The sequence below is a fragment of the Aythya marila genome, assembly GCF_965140915.1.
Source record: "Aythya marila genome assembly, chromosome: 17".
Taxonomy (NCBI): Eukaryota; Metazoa; Chordata; class Aves; order Anseriformes; family Anatidae; genus Aythya; species Aythya marila.
In genome coordinates, this window is record NC_139058.1 from 9,906,554 (window position 1) to 9,924,083 (window position 17,530).

Genomic DNA, 17,530 nt, shown 5'->3' on the forward strand with positions numbered 1-17,530 from the left:
CATTCAATTGACCCAAAAACTTCTTTTGGACTAGTCTACCTTAAAACAAAACAAAACAAAACAAAACAAAACAAAATGAAGCTTATATTTCTTTGTTTTAGTTAAACATGCTCACTTTTTCCTTTTTTTTTCGTTTTTCTTTTTTGGTCAAAACTTAAAAAAAATGGTTTCGTTTTTTGTTTTTTAAAAAAAGACAAAATATGAGGTTTGGTAAACCCTACGCATAGAGACTATACTGGTTTGAGCAGAAAAAAAAATATGAAAAAACGCAAGTGTAAACCTTACTCAATTCAGAAGGGATGATTCTACTGGCTGTGAATTTTTACCACCACAGTCACGGGAGGCTTGAAATAAGCCATAGCTTTCCACAAGGTCACGCCAACAAAGTCAAGGGGGCCAAGAATCGGTGGGCTACGTTCTCTGTCTTCTCTCCTAAACCAATAGCAGCTGTTGGCTGTGATGTCTTATGCAGATGTTGCAAGAACATTTTGTTTCTTTTTCTTTTCATTTTTCTTTCTTTTTGTGTGCGTGTGTTAAATTGTCTAAAAGGGAGGATATGAAACACTTTGGTTTGCTTTCTCCTCCTCTCCCCCACCTTATTGCACTCTGGATTCTAGTAAATTATAGGCTGCTATGCCCTCACCCTCTGTCCTGCCAGGTGTTTGCAGACTGACCCAGATGTGCTGGGGGAGCGGAAGATGAGGGGGACATTTTCCTCTCCCCAAAGTATCCAGAGTCAATAAACAAAGCTGGAAAGGGCCCAGAAAGCTCAGAGAAGTTTTCTTCTTTTATCTAAAAGTTACTACAACCAGCCAAGAGGCTGCCAGCAAGCCAATCCAAGCAGCCAGCACAGCTTCTGGCGCTGCGTATTTTTTGCTTTGTCTTTGGCCAAGCTTTGCGTTAACATTTCTCTAGCTGACTTTCGATGGAAGGACAGGGTGGTAAAAATCCCTTAACTTTAATTTAGCTTCTACTTTTATACATTTAATTACTTACAATAAGAGAAAAAAATGCCTAATCTTTCACTAACCATCTTATTGTTCTCATGAATTCAAGAGGTAGCAAAGGTAACAAGTCTGTCCACACAGACTCGCTCTTTAGTGAGGGAGGAAAGCTAAAAACATACACACACACAAAAAATAAAATAAAAAATAATAAAAAAGTACCTAAGGAACTTGTAGCAAGTCCAGCCTACATCAAACCCCCTCCCCACCCACCCACCCTAGAATTAACCTCAGACCTTCCAGTTCAAACATTCACATAAACGTTACAATGGTTTTTCCTTTAATAAAACAAGTACCTCTAAGCAAAGAATATTCATACGAAACTACTAGAAAAGTAAAGACGACCCCCTGCTCACTGAAGGAAATTCCCAGGGCATCCAGGCCCTGTTCAGTCATGGGTAAGGCAGAAGAGGTTTGCGTGTTTTGTGGGGAAGGGTGGCGTGTGGTTATGCGTGCCAGGGAGAAAGATCAAAACGAAAAGAGGGAGGGACGGCGAGGGAAGCATCACCACTTCTTGAAGTGAAGCACTCTGGCAGTGCACGCCTCGGGAGGCTGCTCTCCCCACCCTGGGCAGCCCATGGGCACGGCTGGGGGGTCCCACCACTGCTGTGGCTTTCCCACCGGATCCAAAGGGGCTGCCGACCCTGTGAGATGGTCCACAGACACAGCTGCCACGCTCGTGAGGGTGATGCTGTGTTATTTCACAGCTGCTCAGGCCGCTGAAAAGATGTACTTTTTTTCTTTAATGGCAAGAAATGCCCCTACTGAGTTGGATGTTAAAAGAGGATGTGAGTAGGGTAACAGCAACACAAAGGAACGAGGCAGGGAGGAGGCAGCCAGCGGAGGTCAAAAGTTCCCCCACAGTCCTGCTTCCCGCTGCAGGTAATCAATATGGCAAAGAAGTCAACGTGCTCAAAGAGAAGCGGCATTTCTTGCCAGATCACCAAGATTTGGAGGGAGAGTTGGACTAAATGCATCAGCTTGGCTGTGGACCTTTCTTTTTTTTAAAAAAAGGGAAAAAAGGAACTTTTTTTTTTTTTAAATGTTAAAGCTACATTTGTTTAGGCCTCCCATGACTGAACAGAGTGTGGGGAGCTGCCCCCTTTTTTGTTTGTTTTTTTTTTCTTTTTTTCTTTTTTTTTTTTTTTTAAGCAGCAAGTCTACAGAAAGGTAAATCACTGCGGATGGGCTCGAAGCTCATTCTGGAGTCTTTGGCTTATGTGGGAGAGGTATGCATTCGCAGGTGGCTGATCAGATTGCGCTGCTGGGTGAATTTCCCACCACACAGTTGACATTCGTAAGGTTTTTCTCCTGAGTGGACACGCATATGCTCTGTCAGTCGGTACTGCCGGGTAAAGCGCATCCCGCATTCCTCGCAAGCAAAGGGCTTGAGCCCCAAGTGGCTGCGCATGTGCCGTGTCATGGTGCCCCGCTGCGTGAACATCTTGCCGCAGATGTTGCAAGGGAAGGGCCGTGTCAGCCAGTGAGTCTTCTCATGCTGCCGCAGCGTCGCTGGATCCTTGTAGCTCTTCTCACACACCGAACACTTGAAGGGCCGGGACTCGGCGGCGTAGGCCTGGTTGGGGTTGGACAAATCCTCAGCTTCATCCTTGCTGCCGTACGTGCCTTCCTCCTTGATGTAAAGGTCTTCCTCGGTGTGCGTCTCCACGTGGGCGTTCAGCTGCTCGGAGCTGGGGAAGCCTTTGCCGCAGGGGATGCAGACGTACAGGTTGTCGCCGTAGGCCACTGGCTCAAACCCCTCCTGCCGGTAGACGTAGTTGGCGCTGGTGTGCCCGCCGCTCTCGCTCTCGCTCTGGCCGCTGTCGTCGCTGTTCTCCTTCCCGTTTTCCACCTCCTCCTTGCACGGGTAGGGCAGGTCTGCGCCGTAGGCTCCGGCCAAGCTCCGCTCCACAGATTTGGACAAGGGCCCCAGCAGGATGCCGTTGGGCAGCCCTTCGCCCTCGTCCCTGTCTTTGCTCCCCTCCTTTCGGTCAAAGGCGCTGTCTTTCTTGATCCACTCCTTCTTGCGGGACGAGTGCCGGAGGCCCTTGCGCTGGCTGCTCTCCGTCAGCGCGTGGTGGCACTCCTCGCTCAGATCCATCTCCATGGGGTCGCTGCTGTCCGCCATGCTGTGAGGGGCTCCGACTCCAGACTCGTCGAACGATGAGGCACTGTTGGCTGCGGGGGCTGAGGCAGATTGGGGAGAGCCGTGCTGGCTTTCGCTGTGCTGCGTGTCATCGTGGGAGGCTGCAACAGGGAGCGACGGGCTTTTTTTGGACAGGTCGAGGCCTAGCTCCTGGTCGCCGGTGCTCCCGTTCGCGCTGCCGCCCCCACCGCCGTTCTTACTGGCTCCCCTGCTTAAGGAGTGACAGTTCTCTTGGTTGGAGCTGCTGATGAAGACCTCGTCATCGGAGAGCTTTCCCTTTGACAGCTCCTTCGAGTGCGAGCCCTTCATCCCCTCATTTGACCCTGAATAGCGAGCTTGGATGACCGAAGCGGTGGAAAGTCTCTGACTCCTGGCGGATCTCCCGACCCCGAGGCCGCCGGCCTTGCCAGCAAAGGACTTGCTGCTCCGCTTCAGCTTCTTTCTGCAGAGAGCTGCCAGGTCGTGCAGTTGGAGGTAGCTTGCTGCGGTGAGGAGAGCATTAAAGTTCTGTTCACCGGGCTGGTCAGTCGTTAAGAGCTTACCAGTATAAATAAAGTCCAAGATCTGCCGGAACACGGTGGGGTTCACCATGTCCGTGTCTAAGTTAATCAGGTTGTCATGCAGGACAAGGGATTTGAAATACATGCTGCTGGCTGCCAGGATGTTCTTATGGGCACGAAACAGGGCATTTTCTACCACAATGATCACATCACAGAGGAAACCTTTGGCTCGTTGCTGGTTCAGCTGCAGTAGCAGTTGTTTGGCATGATTTGGCAGTTCCATCTCCACCTTCTCTTCCTTTCACCTTCACTTTACCACCTGCAAAACAGGAGGACGAGAAGTGTGAACCTGCTGTTTCCACTTGAGCAAGTCGACATTTAATAGACTGGCTTAACACGGTGCAGGCTGCCTTCGGCTTGACACTGACTAAGGAGGCCTGGGAATGATCCAGCCTTGCAAGCTGTGATCCTGCTCAGAGCACAGACAGGAGTGGTTCTCATCAGTGGCTCTCATTTTTGGTTCTCTCAAAACTCAGATTTGCGAGTATCTTTTTACAAAAGAAATCAGCATTGGCTGGAATTAGCATTCAAAAGCTACCAGCGAGGAAACAATAGTTAGGTACAGAGGAAAGCTGTTTCCCTTCCCTGGTGCAAATCTGAAGGGTGAATGGGGAGATAGAAAAAGGGAAGAAAAAAGAAGCATCTACCTCTCTGCCGTTTGCGTATCTGAGCATGTAAAATAATTGGCATAAGCTGCAGCTTCCCTGCTTTACCATGGAGTTTGTTTCCTGGCTTTTACATGTTGAAGTCTTACAAAACCCGGTGGCTCTGGGGTTGTGAAAATGACATGTAGCAACTAAATCTGTAGGAGATGGAATTAATCACACTGAGGTGCGAATGGGAAATCTCTTTAAGAGTATGAAAGGCTGCTTTAAAAACCAGCCCCCTGGCAATGTCCACAGCCCAATCCACTAACCTCAGGGGCTAGAATCAACCCCGAGCTGGCTGAAATTCAGGGTGTTGAGCGAGCCAAATGCCACCAAAAGTCTTCAGCAATCTGAAACTGTTTTCTTAAGTCAATTCCCCTCCCTTAGCTTGAAGGAATTTTGTTTCAACTGATAGAGTCAAATAACCTGTCTCAAGTCACGGTCTCTCTGCCCTGAAATACTGAGAAGAGAGGAAGATTGTGGTTCCCTCTGCGTAGTTCATGTGTTTCACAAACAGTATTTATGATGTGTTTTAGTTTAGATATTTATATTGACTTTCCCAGTAGTATGACGCTTAGGAAACATCTACTTTGAGGAGGATCAGAATTAACTAACTGCAACTGCAAATTTGGTAGCTAGTAAAGCACATAATAACTAGAATTTAAAGTTGGGGCTGCTTTCAGAAATCCAAGATCTTTTTCTTTTTTACTTTGTTGTTGAGACTTTTGTTCGAAAGTGCCAGCTACTATTTGTAATAGGCATTTATCTGTTAGTTTAAAGTTGGTTTAAAGCAATTGCTGAATTTCAAACATAGGAATTAAATACCAGACATAAAACAGCTACCTTTAGCCTTCCCCTTCTTCATTCCTTTCCCACTTCATGTTATTATTGAAACAGATTTCTGCTTTTGAAGGAGGAGCGGGCCATACATCCATAGAAATGAAGAGCTTAAGTTTTGTCTTAAAATCATCTTGAGTTAATGTTTTTATTGCTTGTGAGCCCCATTACCACATTCTGTCCCATCAGACTTCAAATGATGAAGCATTAGACTGAATTATCTTCTCTCGGGGTCAAGTATGTGTACTCGAGGAAAAGAAATATGAGTGAGACTCTCATTAGTAAAAATAAGCCTTTTTCAAACGTGATTCTTACTGACTGGTGATTAATAGAAAGATTTCAGTTGGCAGAAAGGTGGTAAATTTACCTCATCCATTTCTGTACAACAAAAAGATTTTTCTTTATGAAAAAAGCTACAGAAAAGTAAACTAATGCATTTTTTCCTCCCATACTGCTGACTCGCTAGCATGGTACTTTTGTGGTTACCAAAAGAAATGCCGAGGATGTGCCTCCCTTCTTCCACGGGACACATGTCTCCACTTGGCTAGCCTGAAATTCGGTTAGGCGTTTGGTACAATTTTGTGGCCCCTGCTCAGTGCCCTGCCACTTAGTTCTGCACCCGCACGGATCTCAGGGGCTTTTCACCTTGACCCACAGCTAAAATGCCTGCTCTGCTTTTCTCTTCTGTTCCCATCCGTTCCAGCAGTGGATGAGAACCCAGTAGATGGGGCATCCACCACTGAGCCTTTGGCACATGAATACTGTTCCCTGAGGTGGCTGCCTTTAAAAAGCGTTGCAGCCAAAGAAGGAAATGCAGGCTTGCCGTGGTATTAGCCAGTTAGTTCTTCTCTCTCTGTAGTGTTTCTGCCATAGAAATTCATTCTGCAGCATCACAAAAACACGACAGAGACAGGGATTACCAGCGCTGAGCAGTGTTGAGCACTTTAAAAACAAGTTTTGCTGTAATTAGCTACATCAGAGTTGCAGCACGCAGGCGATGTGTCTGGCTTTAGTGGCTTGCTTCCAGAATTGCTGATTAAAAGGAGGAAGCAACAAGAGAGGCACCAAATACCCACTTTTATCTAACCAGGCCAGTAAAAGCACTTGCTTCTGGGTCACCAAGATATATCGATAGGGAAGGACAAAAACATGGCTTGCAACGTAACACAGCATCTCTCTGTATAAATGCATCATGCTCAGGAGACAGCCCATTACTACACTATTTTCACTGCAGATAGAATGGTGCTTCTCCACGCATATAACACACAAAATCCCTCAATAGGATTTGTAAGTGTTCCATCAAAAAAAGAAATGCAGGAAGGGAAAGGAAACAGCATAGCCAGTATTTTTTTTCCTAAACACACTGATAAAAAAGTATGTTACTGAACTAAAAGTGAGCTTATTTCCCATTCATGTGGCACCTGAAGCAGTGCCTAGAAATCTCTGTGTACGTGTTTGTCTAAGCCTTTGCAAAAAGTCAAGGATTGCTGCTGCTACTGGCAGGAAATATTTTGGGATTTTTACTTCTGTTTTTTCTTTCTGATTTAAATGATCTTGAAGCCAGGTAATGAGCCTGCAGGGAAAGCCCAGGAAGCTGACGTAGAATTATAGTTTTGCTTTTTACTGACCTTTATGAGGAAGATAATGTTATTATTAAATCTCAGGACATTCTGCAGCAGAAAAATTAGCATAGTACAAGTTGTTTAAATTACTTCTATTTATCTCACCTGTCAAATTTTACAAAAGTACTCATGTTCAGTAGGACGTAAGTATGGGGTCAGTCATTACCTCTAGGAGGTTTTAAAAGCAGTGGTCAGCTTTAAATACTACAACGCTGCCTATCACATTTGAATTTGTTAGCTGAAGTCTAACGTGGATTTAGCAGCCCCAACAAAATGAATGTAATTAACAAGGCAGGAAAACCTTCAGCCTAGTTCAGAGCCCCGTGTTTAAAGGTTTGCCAGGCATTGCCCACTGAGCGCTTTTCCCAGGACAGCCAGGTGGGTCAGAGCACACACCCTTTGACTGCGTACCTTTGTTGGCAAAAGCTTTATAGCATCAGCCTGGCTTCGGTATCTTGTGTAGTCCTGAACACAAAGAAATCCCTTCTGAGATGTCTATCAGAGCTGACCAGTTATAAACACTTCTTAGCAATGATGCATTTTTGGGGTAGGGAAAGAGGGGGGTGTTGGAAATCTTGTTAGCAAAGAGAGAAGCAGGCATTATTCCTTAATCTGTGGCATTCCTGAGATCTCACTTCTAGCTGAAAGCATGGGACCAAAGATAACTACAAGGTTAAGTCCAGCATAAAAGTTAGCAGATCTTCCCAAACAAATGGCAGGTGCAGCCTTACAAAAGCCTTGCTATCCATTAGTTGGCAGAGAATGGCTCTTAACAAACCCTGAACATTTGGCTACCACCACCAATAACAACAACAAAAGCCCCAAAAGTCCCTGAAAAATTACAGTGGTTTATATTTCATGTATTTCAGTACAATTTTTAAGACCCCTTCCTTTTCTTTCTTCTGCACATAAATACAAAAAATAAACTCCCCATTCAGAGGAGCCCTGGCTAAGGAGAGGCCTAGCAGCTGCATTTCAGGTTAAAAAAAAACAAAAAAAAACCCACCAAACAAACCTAAAGAATATGTAAATATCTCACTGGGGCCATAGTCTATTAGCATTGAAGTTGGTGTGCAAAATTTTATTCCTTTGCAATTAAAACAATCACAAAAGGCTTTGTTCAATTAGCATTCGAGATGGTTTTTTTTTTCAGATTTAGGTTGCTTCCTAGTCATTCAAGGCACGCAGTTCTCAGAGCAGTGAACCTGCCACATATTCTTGTGCAAGTGAGGAAGGAAGCAAGGCTGAGGCTCTCCACTACCTCCACCATATCCATGGCACTGAGACACAGCACATGCAAAGGTGTGGGAAATACAGGGCACAAATCACAGAATGCAGTAATGCTGCAAGCAGATGCCACACATCAAACAAAGCTACGCAAGCTAAGAGCTGATAGCATTTTCACAAGCAATTGTGCCCAGGGAGCTGGGTAACTGAGCTGCTGTGCCCAGCCTGGAGCACACAGTGATCCAGTGGGTATGAAGATGGTGCAGAACGTACCAGCTGCTCCAGGAGCTTTGCTGCTCTCACTACAAAGCAGGAAAAACATAATTTGCTCTCAATTTCCATAAGGACTCTGGAAATCACTAAAATTAGATTGCCAAATACAGGAGAAGAGGAATGCCTTCACCCCGTTAAGTAGTATAAAATCTACATATTCATTACAGGTTTGATTCTCTTTAATAGTGCTACATCTCTTCATAAAAGTAATTCCTGAATGAATGCTAAATGGGTTATCCTAGCAACCTCTGGCAGGAGATGCTATTTGATTTCACCTCTGTGTTATAGATTGCAGCATATGAATATTGTTTACCTTTTAAGAAGCAACACCAGTGAAGCAAAGAATCAATCAAAAACAGATCTAAGGAATCACTCATTTCACGTAGAGGATTTGTAGATGGATGAGAAGGCTAGACACCGAGCACCTGAGCAGTGCACTAACCGTACTGCAGATAAAAACCAACAAATAGATTAGATGTGATGTATCAAATTAGATGCCATCAAAGCGCTAGCCTACTGTGCATGTTATAATATACTTAGGACAAGATAGTGGCCTGCTGGCTTATATCTCTGCCTTCCCAAGCAGTTCTGCTGCACTGAGCACACGCTGCAGTAGTGAGCATGGGGAAGAACAAGACAAAACAGAATCACTCATTTCCTATGTTGCTCTTTCCACCAATTTACTTCTAATATTAAAAATACTTTGTCCATCTACTACTGGATCTGGGTGAAACTGAAACAGATCGCTTTTCCACCCTTCAGTCTCAGAGGAACTAACTCTTTTAGAACACTGGAAGACCCCAGTGGGAAGAGCTTTCCTGTTGCTCACCGGCTCATCTGATCTTCCTCTCCCCACATCCCAACAGAACTTATTTCCATGGCTCTCCTGAGGTATCAGTGAGGTGGTCTTTCATGGCTGCTAACCTTCCCCCTAGGAGCTGCAGTTGGCAGGTCATTAGCCCATGCCTTGTAAATGTATTCACATTCCAGAGCAGCAGAGGCAGACAGAGGAATGCACGAGCTGTGTTAGCCCACACGGTTCCCTATCCCCAGCCCCTGCGAGCAGGCAGACAGCAGAATGTGGAAGCAGAGGCAAGAACATGCACTTTGTTCATCACTGGCAGTGGAGCAGCAAAAGCTCTTTGGGGTGATCTCAAGCAGAAAACAGGATGCAGCACCCTTGTTTTCACACAGGAATATCTCACACTTCAAAATAGGTAAGAACAACATGTTGAGTTACTCGGAAAGAGGTCTGCGAGCTGGGCAAGGGAGAGAAAGCAACATGCAAGGCAGAGCAGGATGCGCAGCTGTTGTTGCAATTGTGGACATGGAAAGGAGAAGGAGAATGGAGGATTATTTCACAGAGGATACCACATCAGCAAACTTAAAGTGGCCCTTATTTAGTTTGTTACATTCCAATTAGTGCCAGGCAGAACTGCCCTCCCGGCTCCCTGAAGCAGCTCTTGCAGGACTCCCACAGAAATTGTTTTGCTTATGGACACAAGCACCTGTTTGGTACCCTCGTGCGGCAACGTTTGGACGTTTGGTACGTGGGCAATACATGCTCAACTGCTACCAGCTCCTGCCCCAAAGAGGAGAGAAGATAAAGAGGCAGATGATGTCCCCAGTCCCTTCTCTTTCCTGTCCTAGAAGAGCAAGCAGAGCCTGACATGGCTAGTCCCTTCCCTACTGCATGGCAAACTGTACAGGGAAGGGGAATCGCCATCGGTGAAAGGGGTAGGGGCCCTACGTGCATGAAAGCACTAACATCAGGAGAGCAAAGTGATTTCCAGTCATTGCAAGGCTGCAGCAAAGCAGGAACACCTTGCTATACAAGCTGAGACTACGAGCAGTAGAATGCAGATTAACCGCTTGGTTGCCGCTTACCATGCCAGGTACATTGGGCTAAAGGCACCTCCATCCAGTGCTGCCCGACGTGCCAGGTACATCCCATGATGTTCCATTGAAATCACAACAGGCCATCAATAGAACGTGGCTGCACGGATGCAGAATGGAGAACCAGGCGCTGTTAAATGCAATTAAAAAACTGCAATCAAAATTGAAACGTACATTTTAAAATGGCCACCTGCCTTAAAAATGTAAGTGCTAGAACAACCTCCCCTCCACCCATCTCCCCGGAGCTGCTGAGCTGCAGTGAACACGGCAGAAGGCCTCTGCAAGTTTCTTGCTGACTTGCTCGGGCCATCTCCATTCACGACTCCAACGGCACTGAGCTGTGGGGGGAGCAGGCGACACGGATCCAGGAGCAGCAGATCCCAAGGGTGTCTGCACCAGCTTCCTTCTGCCCACGAACTCAGGCAACTAAATATCGTCATTTAGAAATGCTTCTACAACAAGAAGAGCACGGTGCCAGAGCTTCATGGTCTTGTTCCCCACATACAGGCAATGAAAGAAACACATGAATGCTGATCCTCTGCGGTGGGGCCTTTTCCCTGTCCCTCTTCCCGAGCCCCTGGTAGCCTGTGGTCATAGTTGAGCCAAGTCCTTTGGCTTTTGTTACATCTGTGGAGCAAGGAAGAGGAAAAAGGGAATCTTGTGTACCCACTCCTGTTTATAATAATGCTTCGCTAACAATTTGAGTCTCCGTTCTTGGAGACTGGAGATGAAGCTGATTCATGGTGAACTGCAGCTCATACGAGAGTCACAAAACTTGAGGTGTAATTCCACCCTTCCCTGCCCAAAGGTAAAAACAACAACATCCTTTGCATGTCAAGAAAAGGCACGTCCCACAGACACTCAGCTTGTCAAACCTAGGATATCCTCTGCAGCGCATATCCTCCTCCAGCAGTTCCTGTAATCAGCTCTGGCAGTTATCAAAGAGGATACTTGCAGGGTAGATGGCTAAGTATGGGTCTCTCTCTACAACTGATGCTGCTCCCCCAGTGGGAAAAAGAAACAACCCACCAGAAATAAGCCTGTGGCTGTTCAGGGATTTAAAATAGGTTTTAGACCTTCCTGGCAAAATGGAGCTTTTGCAGAGCTCTTGATGGCTGCATGTCTCCAGCTGTGCTGTTGGAGATAGAAATCTTACATGTGAAAAGTTAGAAGAATATCGATTATCAGTTCAACCTTAAAAGATAAAAGGCCGAATGAAAAAGGCTTACAATAAGGAATCTATCTGGAGGACAGGGAATGGAAGGGGGGACAGTGGCCTGGCAGCTAGGAAGTGTCTTCACGAAAAGGACACCGAATGTAAGGAGATCTTCATTCTTCCCAGACATCTGCTGGGCTCAGGCCCAGGACAGCATGTTCCCATTATTCCCACCTGCGTTCTTACCCCACAGTTCTGTAACTAAATCCCTTCTACAATGAGCTAACAGGGCTTTTGTATTCAGATTGTCCTGTTTTGACTGCTATGGGCTGTCGATTTTTAAATCTTGTCAATACAATGAAGAAGTGAAATGTAAGCAAGTGTTTGCTTACTGACCTGGGCTACGCTGATCCAAGAGCATTTGCTGAACTACGGACAACGGGCCGCTGCCAGCACAAACAGGCCAACCCACACTGAAACGGCCTTCAGCTTTAGGCACAAAGGGCCTGAGCCCCGGGGAGCTGGAGCTCCCCTCTCCAGCAGATCACACCCTCCAGACTGCCTAAAAGCAAGGCACCTCGCCTGCCAGCATCGGGACTCTGCAAAACCCTCAGCAATACTCAGCTTAAGGAAGGCTGAATGCTGCATTGAGGTATTTTTTGGACTGGTTTCGAGACAGTAGCTCAAGAGCAGATTTACACCCAGATTACAGCAATTTACTTCTTGCTACTGTGAAGCAAGAAGCTCTTCTCCATAGTTGTGTTTCCCCTCTAGGGCAGAGATTAGCAGAGAACTGCTTAACACAAAGGTGTTTCCTACTGCTAGAACATCACGCTGCAGTCAGAAATAAAGCTTCCTGCCAATTCCTAAACAGAGCTTTTGTATACTATACATCTATTCTCAGCGTTGACATGAAGACTGCCCAGATCCCTCAGATGCGAGGAGAAAAGCAGAGGCATGGACGTCGGAGATCTTGTCAGGCAGAGCCAGGCACCACAAACCCTGGCAGATCTGCAGAGCACAGTTGATGTCAGCACAGCAGTGGCACAAATAAAGGCTCAGAAGCCAGTGAGCAGCAATAGATGTCGGGTCCTCCTGCAGCCCTGCAGCAACTGAGCAGGCTCAGCTCCAGCTCGGAACTGCATTGCAAGTGGTACAGGCAGCTTTGATGCCCCACACTGATCTAAGGACTCCTTATTGCAATAAAATACCCACACAGTCAGTGGAGTAGCTCAGTCCTCAGAGGAGGAAGGGAGCCCCTACCCACCCACCAGGTAGGGGCCCTTTGGTATGCAAAACTCCTGTCTCCCAGCTACCTTTGAGCCTTGGCATACAGAATTCTCCCTTTACAATGCAAGAATTTAGGACATGACTAAAGGACTGCTGCTACCTCCCAGCTAATCCTAGAGAGTGTTAGGCAGAATCCACAACCCTATGAATTGCATGGAGTGAGAAGATGCTTCTGGTCCTAAAAGCACGGGGTCTGCTCCTCGCTGTGGTGAGCTACAGTTGGCAGGGGGTGCTCGGGGTGGCAGCTTCGTGCCGGACATTGCTCCGGGGGCGCGGTGGGGAAGGAACGCTGTGACCCTTTTCCAGCTGAGGCTGTCTTACAGCAGCCTCCCCGTTGCAGCACAGCTTTAGGGCTCTGAGTCACCGCAGGTACAAGCTGATAGCTGGGTTGTGAAATGCAGCAATTCTGGAGCAAATGCATGGCTTTCAGCTGTCCCTGCGACTGGGGAGGGATCTCCAGGACAGGGATGAGGCAGACAGCTGGGAGTGTTAAATCCACGAGCTGTTGTGACTCAGACCCCTTAGTTACAGGGTTTGTTAGAGCAAACAAGGCTTCGGAGTACTAGAAGAAATGGGAGAGGGTTTGATAAAGATCCTCTCAATTGGCCTGCTTAGTTTTATTTCTTGTTGTGGACTCAGCAAACTTTTCTGCAGAGAGCAGCAGTCTGCGCAGGAGCATCTGCATACAGAACACCGCTAATGCTGTGAACGTGTTGCAGTAGTTTACATTTCCACTAAGCTCCGTGTTGAGGGGTGCGGGGAGGACGTGGGCAGTCACAGTCTTGGACCAAAATGTCATCTCTCTCACCATATGCCAGGTGCCAGTGAGTAGAGAAACAAACTTTGCCGTCCCATTTTTTTCTACGAGATCAAATCTCATAACCTTATCTCAGCCGTACCTGTGGTTGCAGCAGCAGTTCTCCTTAACACAAATAAGCAATGCTTTAACTATGGCACCCTTTGCATTGTATCCATCATTTTTTATTTATTTTTTTTTTTTTTGCCAAGAACTGGCCGTGTGCTCAGGCCTGTACTTCCAGAGAAATCTTTGCCTCCAAGCACCAGCCTGGCCTCAAATTCTTCCTGTATGCTCCCCTCCTGTGCAGTCTTTTGAGCACAGCACTGTTGAAGAATTAGTCCTGGTGGAATCCAGACCCTGTGCTGCACTGCCCATCAAACACCCCTCCAAATCCTACGCTTAACTGAGCATCCTGAACACTCAGGTGCTGGGTGCTGTGTAACCACCACACTGTTTCTGCAACTCTGAGCCTGGCAAACGAGAAGATGCCAGAAAGCCGCTATCACTTGTAAAAGCAGGCAGCCTTACACAGACTCAAGGTCTTGCAAACTATTTGCATTGCAGTCAAATCTGTCCAAGCTGAAGATATCCTAAGGGGACAGCAGAGCTTAGGGCATTGCAGGAATGGTTTCTGTGATTTTACTCATTTTAAAAATTCACATTTCCTTCTCTGACTGTCTTCAAATGCTACTGGTACACCAAATTCTCATTTCAACTGTTTTATTCCTCTCTCATCTCCACCTGAGACTTCAAACTTTTACATTTGGCTACAGGGAGGTCACTCCACATATGCTTCCAAACCCATCTCTTCCCAGTGAGGTTTGCATCCTGCCATCCTCACCCTGCAGCACTGCAAAACTGTGGTCCAGGGCTGCAGATATCTCAGGCACATTTGGCCAGCCTTCTGTCAGAAGGCTTCTCAGCTTCAGTGATTACAACCCCAGGAGGGTTATGAAAAGCTGCCCAGCAAGGTCATGGGATGTTGAAAGCTTTGCTACAATCCAAAGCAAAGTATCTTACTACTTACCTTCCCTACACTCTATTCTTGTCAAGGTCAAGGATTATTTGGCAGTTCTCAAAACACACAAATTATAGGCTCTTGTCATGAATCACGGCTCAAAACATGCCTCCATTTAAAAAAAAAAAAAAAGTGAAAGGGGAGGGGCAAGGCAGAGGATAAGGTAGTTTTGCCCAAGATTTTATTTGAGAGGGGAATTGGTAGCCTCTGCATCTTCAGGACGGGACCCCCGAAGCGCTTTATGCTGAACCATATGCACGCCCCGCAGCAAAAGAACCAGCATCTCCCTCAGCCCTTCCAGCCTGCTCAGCTTCTCCTAAATCAACACTGCCAGAAGGCAAGACAGCGCTACAACAAATTAGCACCACTCACAATTTGTTGAAGTTGCTGTTCCATTGTTTGTTTATTTAAAACACGCGCGCGAACACACACACACACACACGCTCCGATCTCACAAGCTGGCTCTCTGCTGCCATCATCCAAACTCGAGATTTGTCTCAAAGAAGCATCAAAAGGCAGTGGATTAAACCCATGCAGAGCAACAGTCACTCCACTGGAGCTCTGCTTGGGTTTTGCTCTTTCACTACCAGCAAAACAAAAGCATGCCCACGCTGTTCCAGCCTGGAAGATGAAGGTGTCAAAATCCTTATTCCAGCACTTGACCGGGAAAGGGTTGTTACGAAAAAGAAAGAGCCACGGGCTTGAAAGGACCCAGCACTAATAAAACTCTTAGTGCTAATGCTGTTTATGAACATCCAAGGCATAACCTGCACCCCTTATCAGCACACAAGATTATAACATATTTAAAATAGGAAACATGTCTTACTTCATAAAGCACTGGATAAGTTTACAAAGCACAGTATTAGTGGTAATAAATAAGTGTCAGAGTAGAGCAGAGAGGTGGCTGTAAAGCCTGAACAAGTACTGCCAGTCCCATTTCATTCTGAGCTCTGGGCGGTAAGACTTGGTTTACTCTTACCGGTCTGTTTGGGTTTTAAGAGATTATTTGGGAGATGTGCTGTGCTTTTATTTGCGCTGGAGAAATTAATATTTTATGGTGAAGTGATCATGACAAGGATGACTTTAAAAGCTGTAGGAGCGTCTTATCGTCCTCCAGCCTAATTTGCCAGCGTGTATCTGCGTGCCACTAATGGTTCCTTCGCACAGCATTTGTATCTGTAGGCACTTGTTCTGCGCAGAGCAGCCCAGCACCTCAGCGATTGCTCACCAGTTGCTTCATAGAGCCTACAGACAGCTTCTCTTTCGCTTCTCTTGTTGTAACCACGTTACCGTCTGGGCTGCTGTGAGCATAGTTTAAAGCACAGCAAAGTTGGCATCATCACCTTAAACCCTTACTTGCATTCGTTTTAAGAAGGTTTATGGTTTCTGAACGCTCTACATGTTTGCACCCTCTGGCTGCTGCATCACTTGCTGAAAGCAAGCTGCATCACCCAAAGCATCTCTGCTAGCCTGGGTTGAGCACGGCTTTGGTTTCTGGACAGGTGAACAACAGATACCACAATTATTTCCACCCGCCTAGCAACAATTAAGGAAACAACTACATTTTATACTCAGACTGAGACCTTGGCTCAGAATTCTGTCGGTTCCAAAACAGTTAAAAGAATTTTATTCTTCAGATAACCCATGGTTTATCAAATGCTTAAATACTCAGGCTTAAGTATTTCGAAAGCTACTCACTTTGCAGTCGTCACCTAAGGAAATTGCTAAGCCATTTGTGCATTTATTTCCTGTCAGAAACAAGCCTCAAAGAGCACAGCAGAATGGATCGCCCTCCTTCTTTCAGCACTATTAAAACCATCTCATTTGGTAATTATTCTCCTCAAGATGGGTGTGGGGGAGTGAAAAGCTGGAGCAGATTCTATTTATAGCAGATAACCTTGGGAAAAACAGGAGGTACAAGAGAAACAGGCACGAGGGGTGAAGTTGTGACAGTACTGAAACTAGCAGGAGACGCAGGTGTACCAGGTGTCTGTGCCAGAGAGCTCTGAGAACACAAACGTGGCCGCACCTCCTGCAAGATTCAGGCTTGACTGGCAGGTTTCATAGGCACTTAGATGAGAATTCACAGGGAGAATTCACATATTTAAAACCTTGAGCAAGAGTTAAAAAAAAAAAAAAACAACACACGCTAAAAGGCTATTTTAAAAGTTTGCTGGATCTCTTCCCACAGAGCTCTACCCTCTCAGCAAGAAAAGTGGTTAAAGAAAAAAAAAAAAAGCAAAAAACAAAAAACCCAGAACCAAAACAGAAAAACCAAAACAGCCAGAGGGACTGAAACCTCCGTTACACAGATGAAACAACTCAGCAGTTTTACAGCTCCATAAATATGATCAGAATCTGGCCAAAGGAGTAATATATGTACAAACTACTGCTAACAGCCACAACAAACACCAGTGCTACACCTTGGACTGGAAGGAAAAAATAAAATTCTTATATCCTTACCACTTCCAGCAGAGCTTGCTAATATAACAGCATCAAGAGACTTCCAGGTGATGCAGAAAGTATGTTTAATGAGGGTATATTTGGACTAAAACCTCTCTTTTGGCATTGTGCATTACCATACACCTGTATCTAGTATCTAGCTGCGTTCAGTCCCAGGCCCTTGGCTGCACATTATTCAGCCACATGCAGTTCTGTCCTAGAGGAGGGCTAAATAAATTGTAGCACTGTTATGCCACAGTGCAGGTGCTCCAAAACACACGTGTCCTAAAGCTCATCAATTTGAGAAGAGGTGTGCTTCATCTTCCTTGTAAGACATAGGGGTGTTCTGATGCCATCCAACTTTCTCTGACCCATCAGGTCAATCCATCTGGGGTTAACTGATCGCTTCTCCAAACCTTTTATTGGCAGACACCTTTTCTAGCAGCAGGGAAAGCACTCAAAAATCCCCAAACAATTGTCTCCTGTAAAGAACTTGAATTTGTGGCATAGGTGGCATCCTTCTTACCATAAGGATCCTCCATCATGGAAAACATCTGTTGTCTAAGAGAGACTGTGTTCATTTGTAGGCAGGCCACCGTGATGCTAACATGGC

At 46.0% G+C, this 17,530-nt stretch overlaps 1 protein-coding gene across 6 annotated transcripts in view; it reads right to left on the reverse strand.

The window, feature by feature from the left end:
* Positions 1-1,252: 1,252 nt before the first annotated feature.
* HIC2 (HIC ZBTB transcriptional repressor 2) overlaps positions 1,253-17,530 on the reverse strand; it is a 74,495-nt gene continuing 58,217 nt past the window's right edge. For 3 of the 6 annotated variants that reach the window (XM_082773774.1, XM_082773773.1, XM_082773776.1), the window contains 2 exons: positions 10,204-10,342; positions 1,253-3,969 (listed from right to left, as the gene is read on the reverse strand). In XM_082773774.1, coding sequence (XP_082629900.1) covers positions 2,221-3,933 — 1,713 coding nt within the window. In that variant the 5' untranslated portion in view covers positions 3,934-3,969; positions 10,204-10,342 and the 3' untranslated portion in view covers positions 1,253-2,220. Of the gene's footprint in view, positions 3,970-5,200; positions 5,260-8,629; positions 8,763-10,203; positions 10,343-10,717; positions 10,840-17,530 lie in introns of those variants that run through there. The other 3 variants (XM_082773775.1, XM_082773777.1, XM_082773778.1) reach the window with 3 other exon arrangements.